Source organism: Lissotriton helveticus, chromosome 2_1 (genome assembly GCF_964261635.1).
Source record: "Lissotriton helveticus chromosome 2_1, aLisHel1.1, whole genome shotgun sequence".
Taxonomy (NCBI): Eukaryota; Metazoa; Chordata; class Amphibia; order Caudata; family Salamandridae; genus Lissotriton; species Lissotriton helveticus.
The window spans coordinates 2,067,278,124-2,067,298,876 of NC_136059.1; the positions used below are offsets into that span (position 1 = coordinate 2,067,278,124).

At 44.1% G+C, this 20,753-nt stretch overlaps 1 protein-coding gene across 1 annotated transcript in view; it reads right to left on the reverse strand.

Annotated features, from left to right (window-relative positions):
* Positions 1-1,883: 1,883 nt before the first annotated feature.
* Positions 1,884-20,753, reverse strand: part of SPOCK3 (SPARC (osteonectin), cwcv and kazal like domains proteoglycan 3) — a 1,126,347-nt gene continuing 1,107,477 nt past the window's right edge. The window contains exons 9-10 of the mRNA XM_078677026.1: positions 19,663-19,800; positions 1,884-3,517 (exon numbers count right to left, since the gene is read on the reverse strand). Coding sequence (XP_078533152.1) covers positions 3,348-3,517; positions 19,663-19,800 — 308 coding nt within the window. The 3' untranslated portion in view covers positions 1,884-3,347. The remainder of the gene's footprint in view (positions 3,518-19,662; positions 19,801-20,753) is intronic.

The window sequence follows — 20,753 nt, forward strand, 5'->3', positions numbered from 1 at the left end:
TCAATGTTTTTTTTATTTTACTGTATTTTGTACTTTTATGGTTCTTCATAAATGGAAACCGAATAAAGACGATTTGATTTGATTTGATATTGATAACGCTTGCATGCGTACATGGGTATCAGCGAAATATATGCCAACTGGAGAGATAGCAAACTTTTTATAGCCACAATAAAAAAGTATTGTAATCATTGTTGTCAATTGAATGTGCAAAAGTGTACAATAATAAACATCTCATCCAATGTTTTGTCCTTGGTGGGTTCATACTCCAAGGGGAAATATAAAATATTTGCATTGCCCATATCAAACAACTAAATCTCCATGATCTGAAAGTGTGAGTTATTGGAACAAATTCGATTTCCCCAGAGTGGAGTTTGACCAAATCGATTCACTCTTGACTGGGGCTTAATATGCTGTCATATGCCTCTTTATAGCATCAATGCTACATATTTTTACACCTCTTAGATGTTTTTCTCAGGTAGGGTTTTTTGAAAAATGTGTCCAATAGTTTTTCAAATGTGCATTCATTGAATGCCACGGATTGCCAGTTCTCAGATAGGTGTCAGTAGGTTATCCAGCCTCATATTTTTAAATTACCGCCTGAAAGAAGCATTCCTGCACTTTTTATTGAAAAAAACAATATTACTGGTACCAGAATGCAAGCAATAAACGAAGGAATACACTAAGGGGCATATTTATGAGAGGCTTGCACTATATGTGCACCACACAATGTGGCACATGCTTGACATAAAGCTCTAAGTCAGAGTTTTGGAAGCCATGCAAAGCCATTTGACGTGGATCTGAGTGACTTCAAAAGTCTGTAGTGACACAATGCAGCACTATTCTCTGTGTTGCGTTAGTATGCACTGGGAAGGCAATTCCATGAGAGCTGTGTGGGTGTTCCAACACTATTCCCATTGGTTTTTGACACATTCCCAGATGTGCAATAACTTGTAAACCTGGGAAAGTGCTGACATCTTACATCTTCCCAGGGGAGGCGTAACAAGGAGAAATATCTCTATTTATCCTCGTTTCTTCCTCTTTCTATATGCGCTGCATTCTGCAGCACAATTAGAAAGAGGAGCATTCCTCAATGGATTGTTTCTATGCAGAAAGGTGGCCTTTTCATGCACATAAACAATCCTGCATGCAACACTGGCACCTTTGCACTACAGTGCAAGGGCGCCAAAATGGCGCCAGCACGGGAAAAAGGACAGGAATGAGCATTCCTGCCCTTCCCTTGCCATACAGTGCAGTGCAGCAAGGTGACTTTCTGCGCTGCGTGACTTCTTCATAAATGAGCCCTTACCAGTTTATATGTTAAATAAAATATCTCCAGAGCTCTGCACGAAAGAGTGTTTTCTTGCAGAGTCTTACAGTGTCGGCAGTTAAGCGATCCACGATTTGTAGTACATATAAACCCATAGATTCACAAAGAACAGCTGAAATAAATACGCTGTGATAGTTCTTCGTTCTCCTATGTATGATAGTCCTCGCATTAGCTCTGGTAATTGCAACTTAAATAAATAGCCAGAGGCTATTGTTTTCCAGATACAAATAGCATCAGAGCACAATAGAATAAGGTTAACACATTTTTAAAACGCATCAATTCATCAACATTTCAGATTTAAATGAAACGAAATCTCGTCTTCAAATGACTCATTTAATTGCCTTTGAATTTAAAACAAATAAAATGCATGCAAATGCAGAGTCTTATCCAAGTTTGGTGAGTAGTATTCACGTTATACAAAAGCAATGAAAATAAAATAGCTCAAGATGGTATTTGTCACTGAGTAGAAAACTTAAGAGAAAATTGACGCCTGGTATTATAAACAGAAACAATACCTACATAATTTCCCTTTAAATATTGAAGTCAATACAAAGGATTTTTGGATACAAGAGTCTTTATTTCGTAAACTATACATAAACAGTAAAAAAAACTGTAATATTTGTTAATATTACATAAAACAAATAATAATCTTAGTATTTAATGCAGATTAAAATCAAAGGAAAATATAGCTGAGTTCCTGCCAATGGCCTGCATGTGAGGATCAGAAAATCTAACGGCCAATTAGTGAAGTCGGACATCCGCTCATAAACTGTTGCACAGGGATTATCGTGTTTGTAGTGTGGGTGTCAATTGTAATTGGGTACATTGTGCACCAACAAGATCTAGTCTCATGGTCCACAAACAGGTCACATGTAAGTATAAGTGTAATAATTCATTTATCCTTCATTATGGAATGACGACTGCTTTGCTATATCTCACTAATGGTATTTCACACATGGAATTTGCATATGTAGAAAAATGGATATAAACCTTTCAGTTTCAGCAATAGTACCCATAACAGCATTAATCTGATAACCGTGTATACTTAGCAATTGCCAATATGCTATGTCAGGTTACATGCTAAAACCTCCACAATTTTATAAGACAAAATATCTCATGATACGTTGTTTCATAACATATACTATAAAATCATTAATAAAATAAGGAAAAGCATAACAAATCTGTTTTTTTAAGGTGCGCATTGCTGATTTGAATGCCTAATTGCCATTGCATTGTTTCTAGTTTAAATAATTAGTAAATTGATACTATTGATAAATTCATGCTGCTTGATTTGCCAATAAAACTGAAACAAATTTAAACTCTAACTAACAAAAATCATATAACAGGACAACATAAATTTCTGTTAGCAGACCTAGTTACCGAGTTTTTGATCTCTTTTTAACTTCATTCTAAACACATCCTGAAGTGCAGGTGCCATTTTGGAAGTGCAATAAAATAATTGGAAATACAAAAAGACATGGCGATCTTGTATTTCTGTCTCTTTCTTTTTCATCAGCGCCTGTGTCAGCTGCATACCGTCCCTGATAACTACAGTCTGATGAGATACTAATTCTCTTTTTACAGTACCCTCTGTAAGAGAGGTCATGCATTGGGAAAATGCCTCATCAGACCTAGGGCATATTGCATCTCTATTTCTTTACAAAGCACTCACTATGAAGGGGGCACAACAATTTCCAAACAATACCAGTGATCCACCTGGTTATTTTAATGAAGGTTTCCCTTATGCAGGTTTTGCACTTAATAGTAGCACATAACAGATCTTTCTTCACGCTAGCCTCCCAATTCATACTCTTCTCAAAAGGCATATAAAAGCTTAAAAGCACAAACATGATTTTTATTTAAACAAGGAAAGTCTGGGACTTCATCTGTTATATCCGATATCATTATACAAAATATACACATTGTCTCTTTGATCTCGGTAGTGTAGGGAGCAAAGTAGTTCTATACGATGTTACCTTGCACACATTAGAAAGGTATAATTAATTGCACTTAGAAAATATCAAATATATCCTTCATCATCATCCTCAGCATCATCATCTCCTTCTTCTTCATCGTCATCCTCTTCTATTTCCTCTTCATCATTCATCATTTCATCTTCATTTTCTTGATCTTCTGACCAGTCATGAAAATCCCCACTAGCAAAATCTCCCGAAATGTCTAGGTCCATACCTGAAAAAAACAACAGACATATTGCGATAAAGTGCACACAGTTGTTCACAAATGAGATTTAACACTGATTAAAAATGAGTGCAACTGTAAACTTGGTCATAACACAGCATTGTAAATGGTGGTGTCAGATACCAAAATACTCCCTGTCCAACTCCCTAATGACGTTGATGGAGGGGAAGCAATGCAACTCCTCTTCCTGCTTTCACGTTGAGCTTGCACATGGCTGAAGTTGAAGATATCTAGAGGGAATTCTGTGCTCATTCCTGGAGCCTGATACAAAGACATCTGCTTGTGATGAACCCACCCAGTGAAAGGTAAGAGCACTGCTTCCTCTGGGCAACAGTGGGCTATTGTATGGAGGTTATAACTCTAACTCCTACATTTCCCATACGTTGCCAGAACCATTACCACCTGGACACATGGAAGAAGTACAAACACGCTGAATGTTAATTGGCCCATTCCTGAAGATTTAGGCAGTAACCAGTAGCAATGATAGCTGATGGCCAGCATGAAGGAATCTTTGTCCCTACGAGATCCCTTTAGAAAAATTGAACGCAGGCCGAGCACCACACCAATCATTGACTTCCTTCTTATTGTCCACCTGCTCCTTTCTCTCTTTTTTTTTTTGTCCAACCTTTTGTCTTTGTTGTATAAGCCTTGAACATACTGGTAATAATATGAATTCTAAATGGACCTAAACATCCTCAAACAAAAGCTCCCTAAAGACCCTTAAGACTACATGACTTGATGACTTGTTCTTCATAAATGACTAAATGGTGTCTCCAAGGGGAGCGGATGTGGGAGGCAGGGTGTGCAATTTTTTATTTATTTCTGGTGCATCTCTACAGAAACCATTAACCTGTAGCCAAATTACATACATTTGTATTAGTGTCATACATTTTGGTACGAACATTTGCATTGACTATCCAGAACAAAAATATATTTTCCTTTATCGACTGGTTTAAAAATAATCTTCACACTGACAGGCTTGTACAACAGTTGTTTTGTTTATAACTGTCATTAGGGGACATGTAGATTTTTCAATGGTAGGTCAGTGCAAATATTGGGCAATGTTGCTCAACTCCCTCCCAAATGTATGCAGATTATCCTATTCATTTATTTGTGTATTTTATAAAGCGCACAGCTACCCCAACGGGGTGTCCCGGTGCTGAATGCTCAAAAAAACGGAAGTTCCCAGACAGAAGTTTATAGGCATAACAAGTGCGTTTTTAGCGATCTGCGGAATTCAAGTTCTGAGTTGCTCTTCGAAGGTGCAGCGGGAGCTTGTTCCAGCGTTGGGTGGCGCATACCTTAAAAGTTTTGCCACCCGATCGGACTTTTTTAAATCTTGGGGTCGCGAGTAACAGTTTAGTGTTAGAACGGAGAACTCTCGAGTTGGTGTATGGACGGAGAGTAGAACTCAAGTAGGTTGGACCTTTGCCTTTTGTTGACCGATAGGTCAGAGTCATTGCTTTAAAGTCTATACGCTTGCGGACCGGGAGCCAGGGCAATTTCCGCAGGTAAGAGGAGATATGTTGCCTACGGGGATACCACCAATCAGACGAGCAGCTGCATTTTGCACTGTCTGCAATCTGTGACACAGACCTGCTGTCAAACCTAGGTAAAGACCATTAGCATAGTCCAAATGCGATATTATAAGTGTATGGACTATGGTTTTCCGATTGGAGCTGGGTAGATAGTTAATACGTTTTTTTATGATTTTAATTTTAGAAAAGCATGCTGCTGATACTGTTTGGACCTGGGTCCCGAAGGTTAAGTGGTGGTCCCATCGGACCGCTAGGTTTCTAACAGAATTCTTCGGGGTGGGAGCCTGACTCAGATCTTCCGGCCACCATATATTAGATTCTAATGGGGATGGTTTATTAAAAAATAGAATCTCCGTTTTACCCGCGTTGAGTCTGAGGAAGTTCCGGTCCATCCGTTTTGCGATGCTTCTAAGACACTTCTTAAGCGGGTCTAAAGTAGTTGAAGATGGCTCATCAAAAGTAAAAAGCAGCTGAATGTCGTCGGCGTATGATGTTGTTTTAATGCCTGAGTGTGAAGTCATTTCAGCTAAAGGGGTAAAGTAAATATTAAACAAAAGGGGACTTAACGAGGAGCCCTGTGGGATCCCCCATTTGAGTGGCCTGACTGAAGAAGTATAAGGAGGGGTGTGAACCTGTTGTTTCCGATCCGCTAGGAAGGAGCCTATCCAATTAAGCACCGTTCCCTGGATTACAATAGAGCATAGCCTACTTAGCAGAATTGGGTGAGAGACGTGTCAAAGGCCGCCGATAAATCGAACAGCACTAACACCGCCCTCGAGCCCCAGTCAAGTGTCCACCGTACTGAGTCCGCCATTTCGATCAGGGCTGACTCGGTACTGTAGCCTGAGCGGAAACCATGTTGGGAATCATGAAGAAGGCCCTGATTATCTATAAAGCTGGCAATTTGCTGATGAGCTAATTTCTCCAATATCTTGGCTGGGGCAGGGAGGAGAGAAATAGGCCTATAATTAGCTGGAATCTCTGGATTAGCATTTGCTTTTTTTAGGATAGGAACTAAAAATGCGTGTTTCCATGCTTCAGGATAAATACCAGAGCTAAAAGAGGCATTCCATATCTGGTTAAGATGGGGATTAAGTAAAGCTGCTAAGGCTTTGAATTGTTTCGCTGGCCAGGGATCGCTGGGCGATCCAGATTTGCATTTAAGCAGTTCCTGAAGGGACGTTTCCATAGAAATTTCTGAAAATTCAGTAAGAACTGGTATTGAGGATTTAAGGTCCATTGGTGTCTCCTTGTGAGGTTTCTTAGTTCCGACAAGGGACCTGCCTAGTTACCTGTTTTTTGACCTCACTAGTTAATTCAGAGAGAGAGACTCTATTACAAGATTATTTCCAGGGGAACTTTGTACAACTTTTTGGTTACATGTTCTTAGGACAGGTACACTGGACCCCTATAAATATTGTCCTTTTTCCGTCCCCTTCTCTTGTTTACATATATAGCGTGGGCTGCCCCCACGGGACACTTAGGCTACCAAGAGTGACACTACTTCACTTCTCTGGACCTACACTCACTGGGTTTTGTTCCCAGAACTCCACAATTGTGGTGTAACTAACCACTTCAAACACACCAAAACCTGGCCACACTCCGCGAAAATATGGAAGATGTACCGGGTCTCAGCTTTGATGAGGACGCCATTGCCGAAGCCCTTAGGGCAGCACCCAGCTTACTCACCATCTCGGCTGCCTCTGCCTCTGGCGCTACCAATGATGATTGGGTCATACTGACCGAGATGAAGAAAGAACTGATAAGGATTACGATACATGGGACAATGATGATTGAATACCTGAGAAGTAACATTGCCCCACAGGGCCTAATCGTTAACATTATACCCAGACTCTTCTTAGAAGACAAACAATTTAAGGTCGACTGGGTCCAGGTATCCTGGAAATGCACTAAAGATTTACCCTTTAATAATTGTGCAAACAGCGAAACGATTATCTGATGCTCTATTAGAGAAAATCACAGCCATAGAAGCCACGATGAGGAGTGCGGTCAACAAGAACAACAAGGCCAACTTCACCACAAAATTATCTGATATCAATCAAGAAATGGCTGATCACCATGAATATCTCCTGAATCAAAAAACAGCCAAACTGCAGAAAGATATCTCAAAGTTTGAGAAGGAGAAAGTATACCCATACTTGAAGGATGGCTTCAAGAGTAAAAAGACAAGCTACTCCTCGGATGACAACTCGGACAATAATAGTAGACGAGGCTCCACTAGCAGTGATTCCAGTGGAGGATATAACCCAAAGAACAACCGGGCCCCTCAACGCCCCAACTGGCAACCAGGTTACCACCAAGGACCTGTGTTCCAAGGGCCCCCACACATGGCACCCCCGTGGCAGTACCCCTTCTACCAACAGGGTCCGCCACAATTTTTCCCTTCGAACCCGCCACCTTTTCAAGGCAGAGGTTGGGGCAGAGGAAGAGGGCGAAAGCGAGGCGGACAAAAGGGGTCCAGTGGCAAGACCAGCCAACACCACAGACCACGGTAGAAACCAGGAGTGCAACCAGGGGGAGAAGAGTTTGACGGTGAACCTCTCAAAAAGAGTCTTGACCCCCACTGAAAATAGAACTTTAGAAAAGGGACTTGGTTTCGTCCCTACTCCTACTCCAGACAATTTTCAAGAAATGATTGAAATTAAACAACTCTTCAGAAAGATACGCCTGCGAGCTTTCTTTGATGACAAATCTGAACCAGAAAATCCAGATACAGGACTACGGAAACCCTCCACTTTCACCCCTACGGATGGGATGGTCCCCCCGGAGATTCTGGCATTTGAAAGAGCGGTTCTAACCAGCCTTACTAAGAAACCGCATATCAACCAATTCAATAATCTGACCAAGGCAGAGAGACAAGCCTCCCATGCTTTAGGCAATGACAACACCATCGTCATTAAACAGGCGGACAAAGGGGGAGCCACGGTCATCCAAGACTATGATGAATATGACCGGGAATGTAGACGACAACTGTCTAACAGTACCCATTACAGACCCCTCACCATAGACCCCACCAAACGTCTGACAACTACCATCATGAGTCTCGTGATTGAGGGTGAAACAAATGAATGGCTAACCAAGAAGGAAGCAGAATTCCTCATTACCACCGAACCGGTAACGCCCTATTTCTACACACTACCAAAAATTCACAAGGGGGTCACCCCGGTGCCAGGCAGGCCCATTGTGTCCGGAATAGACTCCTTACTGGAACCACTGTCTCAATTTTGTGACGTATTTCTACAACCTATAGTTAAGAAAATTCCATCTTTTCTTCAGGACACCAGAGATGTCCTGCGCTTGATTGATGATATGGATGGTAGAGAAAATGTCGACCTTATATTGACATTGGATGTGGAAGCCCTATATACAAACATCCCCCAGCAAGTAACTTTAGAGGCAGTAGAGTCTGCGTTGAGGTCGGAGGAATGGACATCACCCACCCCCATCTCATTCATCATGGCTCTAGCAAGTATAGCTCTGACGGAGAATTTTTTAAGATCCGAGTCACAGCTGTACCATCAGATCCGTGGCACGTCTATGGGTTCAACTTTTGCGCCAAGCTTGGCATGTATATACATGGCCACCTTTGAGGAGCACTTCATCTACTCCGCTGATACCAATCCGTTCCTTGAACACTTGACCCTATGGCGTCGCTACATCGACGATATTTTGATCTTCTGGAAGGGGGACCGGGCCAGTTGCGAAGCCTTCTGCACATGGATTAACCTCCAGAACCAATTTCTTAAATTCACGGGCACCATTTCCGAACAATCACTCCCCTTCCTCGACCTTACCATCAGGTTGGACCCCACAGAGATCACCACTACTCTCTACAGGAAGGAGACCGACAGAAACAGCCTCCTCCTGTACCATAGCCATCACACCAGGGCATTGAGGGAGAACTTGCCATTCGGGCAATTCCTGCGGATCCGCAGAAACTGCACGTCAGTGATCGACTACAAACAAGAGGCTTCTACCCTACAACATAAGCTCCAGGATAGGGGCTACCCGACGAGACTCCTCAAACAATCAGTCAAAAGAGCACTCAACAATAACAGAGAAGCCCTTTTGGAGACACACACAAAGGCTACAGAGGATGTCATCACATGTGTAATGACTTACACCAAAAATTCCACTTTCATTAAAAAAACGGTAAATTCCCACTGGGGGATCATTAATTCAGCTGGACTAGTTATTCCACGCCCACGCTTTGCCTTTAAAAGAACTGCCAACTTGAAGGATACTTTGATCCATACTCGACCAAAGAAGACGAGCACCCTCCCCCAGAACACACTTTGGGACTTACCACCAGTTGTCGGTCATTTCCGATGTGGCAACTGCGTCGTCTGTCCCCAGTCCACACAAAGCAAAGAGATCATGCTATCAGATACATTTACTTGGCACCTAAACAAGCATACTAACTGCAACAGTAGCAGATGTATTTACTTGCTCACATGCCCCTGCGGTCTCAACTACATAGGTATGATGAGGCGCACTGTCAAAGTGCGCATTATTGAACATAATAGTAACATCCGCTGTGCAAAGACACACACACGGCTATATGAACACTGCAAACAAGCTGGCCACTCAGCCGAGAGCATGAAATGGGTGGTCTTAGAATGGCACCCCTCCATTAGTCAGCAAGCACTACACAGAATTGAACAGAGGTGGGTGCACCGTCTGCAATTAGACACATGTGGGCTCAATGACTCAGTCCCTTGGAATCTGCTAGCCAGATAACAACCATGATGCTCCACAAGCATTCTGCCTGGTCCTGATGGGGTTGTGATTAGTATAGTACACTTTCGAGATATCCTACATACTCGGCTAGGTCACCGTTTTCCCTCCACTAGTACTATAGTCTCCGATCCCCCTTCAAACATGGCACGCACTGTGGGCATAATATCACCATTAATCACGCGAGCTGTGTGCACAATAATCAGATGTTCTAGAGTGGCTGCGTCAACTTCAGACGGTCCTTGGCCCTCCTGTATTCAGGAACGATTATACTTTCGGGGTTTCCATAAATACCTTCTAGAAGGGAGGGACCGGTACTTGGCGTCCTTAGAAACCCAACGTACGTGAAAGTGGGTTCCTCGGTTCCTTGTAATGAGATATCTTACACCCCGTTCCAACATGGCTCACAACGCCTATTCCCTAACACTAGAGGCACCTGATTGGCCGCTGCGCCACAAACGTCATCAGGGACACGCCCCCCTACTGGGACTCGTACGCTCTGTATTTAATGGCGGAAGGGTCTCCAGTACGCAACCGGCTGTTCTGCGTGTTGTTACATGCCGGAGTGTGGGGGTAGGTTCAGAATGGCGCTGGCCTCGTGCAATTCAGGTAAGCCTGCTGTGTCTGTAACAGGACTCCCGTGTTGACTACTGACGGACCTCCTAGCGAGGCCGTATGGGTCTCGTTCGTTCGCCAGCCTGCGGTCATTGGAGACTGCCCTCGCCTGACTCTTCGACGCTGGCGACTGGGGGACTTGCGCTACCACCACGGGATCAGTTACTTACGGACACTTGCACCGTTGGTCCCCCCCACGACCCTGGCGTGTTCGCGCAGCACCTGCGGGCGGCGTCGCGAGTCAGGGCGCGCGGTATGCCTTACCGAGCAGTGCAGCCTGGTGGGACAAGACTCCATATGGGCTGCTGGTCATCCCTATAAATTTATCTCCATGACCCCTATCTAAAGTCCTGTCCCCTTACTCGTAACCTTTGCAGGTAACCACCGCTAAGCGCAGGTCCCACAAGAACAAGCCGCGTGGACTTACACAGGGTTTACAAGGGTAAGCCACAACACCTGCTATCTGTCAGCCTACTTCTATCCTAATCCTTGAGTTCCCCCATCCCACTCAGGGGGATACTGGCCCCTCAGAAAACGCTAGACTAACCTAAGAGGTCCTTGGTATTACAAAGAAACAGACCTCTACTCAGAGTTAGTATCCAAAAACGTTTTGGTTGTTATATACTTAATAAGCAATTAAAGTCTCTCTCTCCTCACAAGTTCACTTCTATACCTCCGAGCACTTAGATGATCACTGATGCCCGGGTGCTATGTTTAAACTTGGGAAGGTTGTGACATGCAACAAGTTAGCGTGTAACATACTGTGATTAATACCTTCATTTCATCCTTAGGTCTGACGGTGTCGCAGGACCACCAGCCTGCTCTGGTCACAGACCTACCAGGTTGTATACTGTATACACCATAGCCCAGTCCTGGGCCCCTGATTAGTTTATGAGCACTATCCGGTCCTGAAGAATTGCCTTTAGGGCATGAAACATGTTGACCACATATGAGGGTTGAAATGAGGCCATACTAATGTAACCTTGGTTCTCGATACCCCTCATCTCACTTTTAAATAAGGTGGCTAACCACACGAATAAAGGATACCTAGTGGACTAACCAACCTTTTTTAAATCACACCTTGCTCACTACTTCATTTCTCTAAGTCCCTCACACGCTCTCAAACCACGGCAAGGAACAAAAGATCTCCACAAAAGTGTAACACTCGTTGTTACCCGTCAGGCATTGCAGCGCCAGCTTCACGTTGGAGCAGGAAGCCGATGATGAGACAAGACAACCATAGGGCTGAATGAAACATGTCATCCAGCCTATTGGTTGTGTGAGGTTTCTTAGTTCCGACAAGGGACCTTCCTAGTTCCCTGTTTTTTGACCTCACTAGTTAATTCAGAGAGAGAGACTCTATTACAAGATTATTTCCAGGGGAACTTTGTACAACTTTTTGGTTACATGTTCTTAGGACAGGTACACTGGACCCCTATAAATATTGTCCTTTTTCCGTCCCCTTCTGTTGTTTACATATATAGCGTGGGCTGCCCCCACGGGACACTTAGGCTACCAAGAGTGACACTACTTCACTTCTCTGGACCTACACTCACTGGGTTTTGTTCCCAGAACTCCACAATTGTGGTGTAACTAACCACTTCAAACACACCAAAACCTGGCCACACTCCGCGAAAATATGGAAGATGTACCGGGTCTCAGCTTTGATGAGGACGCCATTGCCGAAGCCCTTAGGGCAGCACCCAGCTTACTCACCATCTCGGCTGCCTCTGCCTCTGGCGCTACCAATGATGATTGGGTCATACTGACCGAGATGAAGAAAGAACTGATAAGGATTACGATACATGGGACAATGATGACTGAATACCTGAGAAGTAACATTGCCCCACTGGGCCTAATCGTTAACATTATACCCAGACTCTTCTTAGAAGACAAACAATTTAAGGTCGACTGGGTCCAGGTATCCTGGAAATGCACTAAAGATTTACTCTTTTTAATTGTGCAAACAGCGAAACGATTATCTGATGCTCTATTAGAGAAAATCGAGGTCGAGGAAGGTGAGTGATTGTTCGGAAATGGTGCCCGTGAATTTAAGAAATTGGTTCTGGAGGTTAATCCATGTGCAGAAGGCTTCGCAACTGGCCCGGTCCCCCTTCCAGAAGATCAAAATATCGTCGATGTAGCGACGCCATAGGGTCAAGTGTTCAAGGAACGGATTGGTATCAGCGGAGTAGATGAAGTGCTCCTCAAAGGTGGCCATGTATATACATGCCAAGCTTGGCGCAAAAGTTGAACCCATAGACGTGCCACGGATCTGATGGTACAGCTGTGACTCGTATCTGAAAAAATTCTCCGTCAGAGCTATACTTGCTAGAGCCATGATGAATGAGATGGGGGTGGGTGATGTCCATTCCTCCGACCTTAACGCAGACTCTACTGCCTCTAAAGTTGCTTGCTGGGGGATGTTTGTATATAGGGCTTCCACATCCAATGTCAATATAAGGTCGACATTTTCCCTACCATCCATATCATCAATCAAGCGCAGGACGTCTCTGGTGTCCTGAAGAAAAGATGGAATTTTCTTAACTATAGGTTGTAGAAATACGTCACAAAATTGAGACAGTGGTTCCAGTAAGGAGTCTATTCCGGACACAATGGGCAAGGCCCCCAGTCGCCAGTCGACGCTGGCGACTGGGGGGCTTGCGCTGCCACCACGGGATCAGTTACTTACGGACACTTGCACCGTTGGTCCCCCCCACGACCCTGGCGTGTTTGCGCAGCACCTGCGGACGGCGTCGCGAGTCAGGGCGAGCGGTATGCCTTACCGAGCAGTGCAGCCTGGTGGGACAAGACTCCATACGGGCTGCTGGTCGTCCCTATAAATTTATCTCCACGACCCCTATCTAAAGTCCTGTCCCCTTACTCGTAACCTTTGCAGGTAACCACCGCTAAGCGCAGGTCCCACAAGAACAAGCCGCGTGGACTTACACAGGGTTTACAAGGGTAAGCCACAACACCTGCTATCTGTCAGCCTACTTCTATCCTAATCCTTGAGTTCCCCCATCCCACTCAGGGGTATACTGGCCCCTCAGAAAAGGCTAGACTAACCTAAGAGGTCCTTGGTATTACAAAGAAACAGACCTCTACTCAGAGTTAGTATCCAAAAACGTTTTGGTTGTTATATACTTAATAAGCAATTAAAGTCTCTCTCTCCTCATGAGTTCACTTCTATACCTCCGAGCACTTAGATGATCACTGATGCCCGGGTTCCTCGACCTTACCAGACAGGGAGTTCGCGCTCTTTCTGTTATGGGTCCTCATCTGTGGAACAACCTTCCCTTTTCCCTCAGACAGTGCTCTAGCCATCAAGCCTTCAGGAAATGTCTTAAAACTACTTTATTTCAGAATTAGCGCCAGTTTGGACCTGTATCACTCCACAGCACCGCGCGGAGATACACCTTCGGGTATGATTCCGGCGCGTTACAAGCCCATAAATAAATAAATAATAAAAATACCATCAGGTTGGACCCCACAGAGATCACCACTACTCTCTACAGGAAGGAGACCGACAGAAACAGCCTCCTCCTGTACCATAGCCATCACACCAGGGCATTGAGGGAGAACTTGCCATTCGGGCAATTCCTCCGGATCCGCAGAAACTGCACGTCAGTGATCGACTTCAAACGAGAGGCTTCTACCCTACAACATAAGCTCCAGGATAGGGGCTACCCGACGAGACTCCTCAAACAATCAGTCAAAAGAGCACTCAACAATAACAGAGAAGCCCTTTTGGAGACACACACAATGGCTACAGAGGATGTCATCACATGTGTAACGACTTACACCAAAAATTCCACTTTCATTAAAAAACGGTAAATTCCCACTGGGGGATCATTAATTCAGCTGGACTAGATATTCCACGCCCACGCTTTGCCTTTAAAAGAACTGCCAACTTGAAGGATACTTTGATCCATACTCGACCAAAGAAGACGAGCACCCTCCCCCAGAACACACTTTGGGACTTACCACCAGTTGTCGGTCATTTCCGATGTGGCAACTGCGTCGTCTGTCCCCAGTCCACACAAAGCAAAGAGATCATGCTATCAGATACATTTACTTGGCACCTAAACAAGCATACTAACTGCAACAGTAGCAGATGTATTTACATGCTCACCTGCCCCTGCGGTCTCAACTACATAGGTATGACGAGGCGCACTGTCAAAGTGCGCATTATTGAACATAATAGTAACATCCGCTGTGCAAAGACACACACACGGCTATATGAACACTGCAAACAAGCTGGCCACTCAGCCGAGAGCATGAAATGGGTGGTCTTAGAATGGCACCCCTCCATTAGTCAGCAAGCACTACACAGAATTGAACAGAGGTGGGTGCACCATCTGAAATTAGACACCTGTGGGCTCAATGACTCAGTCCCGTGGAATCTGCTAGCCAGATAACAACCATGATGCTCCACAAGCATTCTGCCTGGTCCTGATGGGGTTGTGATTAGTACAGTACACTTTCGAGATATCCTACATACTCGGCTAGGTCACCGTTTTCCCCCCACTAGTACTATAGTCTCCGATCCCCCTTCAAACATGGCACGCACTGTGGGCATAATATCACCATTAATCACGCGAGCTGTGTGCACAATAATCAGATGTTCTAGAGTGGCTGCGTCAACTTCAGACGTTCCTTGGCCCTCCTGTATTCATGAACGATTATACTTTCGGGGTTTCCATAAATACCTTCTAGAAGGGAGGGACCGGTACTTGGCATCCTTAGAAACCCAACGTACGTGAAAGTGGGTTCCTCGGTTCCTTGTAATGATATATCTTACACCCCGTTCCAACATGGCTCACAACGCCTTTTCCCTAACACTAGAGGCACCTGATTGGCCGCTCCGCCACAAACGTCATCAGGGACACGCCCCCCTACTGGGACTCGTACGCTCTGTATTTAATGGCGGAAGGGTCTCCAGTACGCAACCGGCTGTTCTGCGTGTTGTTACACGCCGGAGTGTGGGGGTAGGTTCAGAATGGCGCTGGCCTCGTGCAATTCAGGTAAGCCTGCTGTGTCTGTAACAGGACTCCCGTGTTGACTACTGACGGACCTCCTAGCGAGGCCGTATGGGTCTCGTTCGTTCGCCAGCCTGCGGTCATTGGAGACTGCCCTCGCCTGACTCTTCGACGCTGGCGACTGGGGGGCTTGCGCTACCACCACGGGATTAGTTACTTACGGACACTTGCACCGTTGGTCCCCCCCACGACCCTGGCGTGTTTGCGCAGCACCTGCGGGCGGCGTCGCGAGTCAGGGCGAGCGGTATGCCTTACCGAGCAGTGCAGCCTGGTGGGACAAGACTCCATACGGGCTGCTGGTCGTCCCTATAAATTTATCTCCATGACCCCTATCTAAAGTCCTGTCCCCTTACTCGTAACCTTTGCAGGTAACCACCGCTAAGCGCAGGTCCCACAAGAACAAGCCGCGTGGACTTACACAGGGTTTACAAGGGTAAGCCACAACACCTGCTATCTGTCAGCCTACTTCTATCCTAATCCTTGAGTTCCCCCATCCCACTCAGGGGTATACTGGCCCCTCAGAAAACGCTAGACTAACCTAAGAGGTCCTTGGTATTACAAAGAAACAGACCTCTACTCAGAGTTAGTATCCAAAAACGTTTTGGTTGTTATATACTTAATAAGCAATTAAAGTCTCTCTCTCCTCATGAGTTCACTTCTATACCTCCGAGCACTTAGATGATCACTGATGCCCGGGTGCTATGTTAAAACTTGGGAAGGTTGTGACATGCAACAAGTTAGCGTGTAACATACTGTGATTAATACCTTCATTTCATCCTTAGGTCTGACGGTGTCGCAGGACCACCAGCCTGCTCTGGTCACAGACCTACCAGGTTGTATACTGTATACACCATAGCCCAGTCCTGGGCCCCTGATTAGTTTATGAGCACTATCCGGTCCTGAAGAATTGCCTTTAGGGCATGAAACATGTTGACCACATATGAGGGTTGAAATGAGGCCATACTAATGTAACCTTGGTTCTCGATACCCCTCATCTCACTTTTTAATAAGGTGGCTAACCACACGAATAAAGGATACCTAGTGGACTAACCAACCTTTTTTAAACACACCTTGCTCACTACTTCACTTCTCTAGGTCCCTCACACGCTCTCAAACCACGGCAAGGAACAAAAGATCTCCACAAAAGTGTAACACTCGTTGTTACCCGTCAGGCATTGCAGCGCCAGCTTGACGTCGGAGCAGGAAGCCGATGATGAGACAAGACAACCATAGGGCTGAATGAAACATGTCATCCAGCCTATTAGTTTTGTGAGGTTTCTTAGTTCCGACAAGGGACCTGCCTAGTTCCCTGTTTTTTGACCTCACTAGTTAATTCAGAGAGAGAGACTCTATTACAAGATTATTTCCAGGGGAACTTTGTACAACTTTTTGGTTACATGTTCTTAGGACAGATACACTGGACCCCTATAAATATTGTCCTTTTTCCGTCCCCTTCTGTTGTTTACACACGTAGGAGTTTTACCCACTCACACTTGCCAGCTTAAAGTTGTTGAGCGCGAGCAAGGTAAAAACTCCGCTCCGTGAGTTTTTCGGAACAAAGATGGAGGTCATTTTACTAGGCAACAATGTTTCCCTCTGGACCCTATCTGTGTGGACCCAAGAGTTCAGAACTCTCCCTATACTTGCAAAGAAGGTTATAAATGTGAGCGTGATAATGGATGATACATGCTTTAGAAATCAGGTCAATATGATTATCTCCTTTTATAGTATCAAAACTATAAAAAAGATTCTGCAATTCAATCCTTTTAATCTATTGAAGACAGGTGTGACTGCTTCTATTCTGTCCAGACTTGACTATTGCAACGACCTCTATCAATAGCTCCAAAAGAATTCTCTGAGCAAACTCCAAATTCTGCAAAACTCAGCAGCCCGGATGCTCCTCAATGTGCCTAAATTCCACTCTGCATCCCATGCTATAAATAAGCTTGATTGGCTAACTGTAAAGCAACGTGTTACCTTCAAAGCTTTATTCATTGCCTTTAAAGCGCTTCACGGATCCAGCTCTGTATATTTGCAGGAACAAAGGTACATCTTTAGAACAACCTCAGTTCTAGCTCTGCCAACAACCTAGTGGTTCCGCCTTTTAAAAGCTCATCCTGGAGAGGCAGAATCTTTGTTATGTGCACAGCTTTACAATTAAACAATCTCCGTACGAAATTGAAAGCTGCCACCTTCTTGTTAGCCTTTAGAAAACTGTTAAAAACTTGTGGGCATATTAGCAAGAACCTCGTTAAAATTATTGCCTTTTGAGCGGCAGGAAACTGCCGCTAAAACGGCAATAATGGGCTTGCTAATATGCTTTAGAGAATTCCAATAGAAGCCCAGGTTAGATGTCCTGCACATCTAACCTGGGCTTCTATTGGAATTCTATAACGCATATTACATCCGAATAGGTTCTGCCATTACTTCTTTGCAATCTGGATATCTCTCTCATTCACATTGTGGCCATGCCCAGCATTGATTAGTGCACAGGTTTCTTGAATGTATCCCTCCCACAGCATGGGTCATCAGTGCCTTGAAGCATAACTCCTACAGGCTGCATCATCTACAAGGCTATCATAGCTGGAAACCTACCTATCTAGCTGACAAGTTCACCATTTGCAGTGGCTGACAAGCTCAGCATACCGTCAGCCAGGACACCGTCAGACTAAGAATAAAGAAGTGCCAATCTGACCACAGAGGCAGGTAGTAGAAAGCCCTCATCCATACTGACTGCTTTGGACCTGCTATAATTTAGGAAACAAATGAAAGAACGGTCCACGTCGCCTCCCAGAAATTATCTACACCTCCAGTCGCAAACTGCACCTTTGTCTTTCACCCTGAGCAGCACATCACTGCCTTAATGCTAAGTTTGTACTGCACAAATAACACATACATACATTCAAGGAAGAACTCAATCAATCATTCAATCAATCAAGGATTTTAAAAGCGCAACAACCACCCTTGAGCGTCTCAAGGTTCAGAGCTGCTAACTGCTTTTTTTTTAAGCAAGGGAAAAACAAGGAGAAGGCACTCAAAAAACAGGGGAAAACAAGAAAAAAGTAATGAAAACGAAGGGAAAATAGCAGAAGGCACTCAAAAAACAGGGGAAGAAGTAAGGAGAAAGATGTGAAATGAAGGAAAAGCAAGGAGAAGACACTTAAAATAGAGGGGAAAAAACATGAAGAAAGCAATGAAAACGAAGAAAAAGCAGGGAGAAGGCACTAAAAACGGGAGGAAAAAGCAAGAGAAAGGAGTGAAAATGTGTAAAAACCAAGGAAAAGGCACTCAAAAAACAGGGGAACAAGCAAGGAGAAAGCAGTGAAAACAAGTGAAAAGGAAGGAGAAGGCACTCAAAAAGCAGGGAAAAAGTAAGTAGACGACAGGAGCAAGAGCAAGTGCGATGCAGCAGCTTGGGGAGAGCTGGGCCTGTGGCCTGCTCAATGGGGTTGTGTTGTGGCCTCTATTAGGTAGGTTCTGAGGGGGGGGGCGGCATTTGGACATGCTGGACAGGCCTAGGTGGGAAAAAGGTAGCAGGCAGGATCAGCAATGTGGGAAGAAACAAGGAGAAACCAATGAAAACAAGGGAAAGCAAGGAGAAGGTACTTAAAAATATAAACACGAACAAGGGGATAGCAATGAAAACAAAGGGAAAGCAAGGAGAACACTCTCAAAAAAAGGGGAAAAAGCAAGGAGAAAGCAGTGAAAATAAGGGAAAAGAAAGCAGAAGGCACTCAAAACATGGGGGAAAAACAAAAAGAAAGTAATAAAAATGAAGGAAAGCGAGGAAAAGGCACTCAAAAAAACAGGAAAAAGCAAGGAGAAAACAATGAAAACAAGGCAAGAGCAAGGAGAAGGCCTTCAAAAAGTGAGAAAAAAGCAAGGAGAGGACAGGAGCAGGAGAGCTGCAGCAACCCATGGAGAGGTGGCCCTAAATGGTATAATTGCCTTGTATGGGGAGGCATGATGAAGCAGAGGCAGGGTCTTTGGCTTCCACTTTCCGGCTATGTCTGGTCACTCTATAACTGCATAATGTTTGAGTCTTAGGGTTTGACTCTTTGAGTTTGTTAAAAGTTGGAGAATGCTGAAAGGAATGTAAAAGACAGTGTAATACCAATATGGCATGTTTAGGAGAGGAACACTGATCAATACAAACATACCTAAACGGAAGGCCTCTACTTACCACAGTCCACAGCTCCATTTGTTCTTGAGCCTGTCAGTTCATTCCCATATCTGTCAACACACCAGCAGAGCCCCATACTTCCATGACACTGCGTCGGTTTGTAGTATCCATCTTCATCACACATTGGAACATAAATTCCTAAAAAGATATATATTTACTAAATGATGTGTGATATTCTAATTTATAGGGTGCTACTGTACACAATCAGCATGGACATAGGAAAACTCCAGCACTGTGTCTTATGTTTTATTTTCGGATTTGGTATCTATGTCACAAATAGCATCAGGCTTTTAGAGTGAGACAGTTGTATCTGGATTCCTCTTGGTATACTTCAAAACGTGGAAAAAGATAGGTTCAATATTGTGCTGTACCGTTATGCTGAACATATGCCATTTTCTTTTTATTATCTTTAAAGTTGAAAAACGCACACTTTAATAAGGCACAACTCTATAAATAACTTTTTGAGCTAACAACCCTATTGACCTATTGAAAGTGATAGAGTGTAAATCTTACTACAATTGTCAGGTGCATTATAATCCTTTGTTGCATTAATGTGAAGTGTTACAATTATGAAATGTATTAACATGGAAAAGTGATGTATTTAGGCCATTGACAAGTAGCATGGGGAATCAAGGTAGAAAATGAATGTAAGTAGCAGAAACCATTAGCACGGAGAATTCGTGTTGCTCAACTGAAAACAATACAAGTAAATAAATGTGCATATTAATGACACCATTTGTAAAGCTTATTTGATGCTTTCTTATGTTAGCTGAATTTCGTAGGCTTGAAATACAGGTTCGTAGGCTTGAAATACAGGTTCATGAAAACTCTTGCTTTAGAATGAACAGTTTAAAATTCATGTGTACTGTGGAATCTGTTCTCTCTCACATTTTGTGGTGCAGGTGAAAGAAAAGCTCTTGATAGATAGAATAATATCTTTTTTTTCTTTTGCCAGGCTCGGAGAGAAGAAGTAACAATAGTGTGGCTTAAATCGATAAAGGAAGGTCGCTGTGCTTCACACAGGAGAAGGTTTGATAACCAAGGTCAAATTGTAACAAGGAAATACACAGTCTACATCGTGAAAAAATACT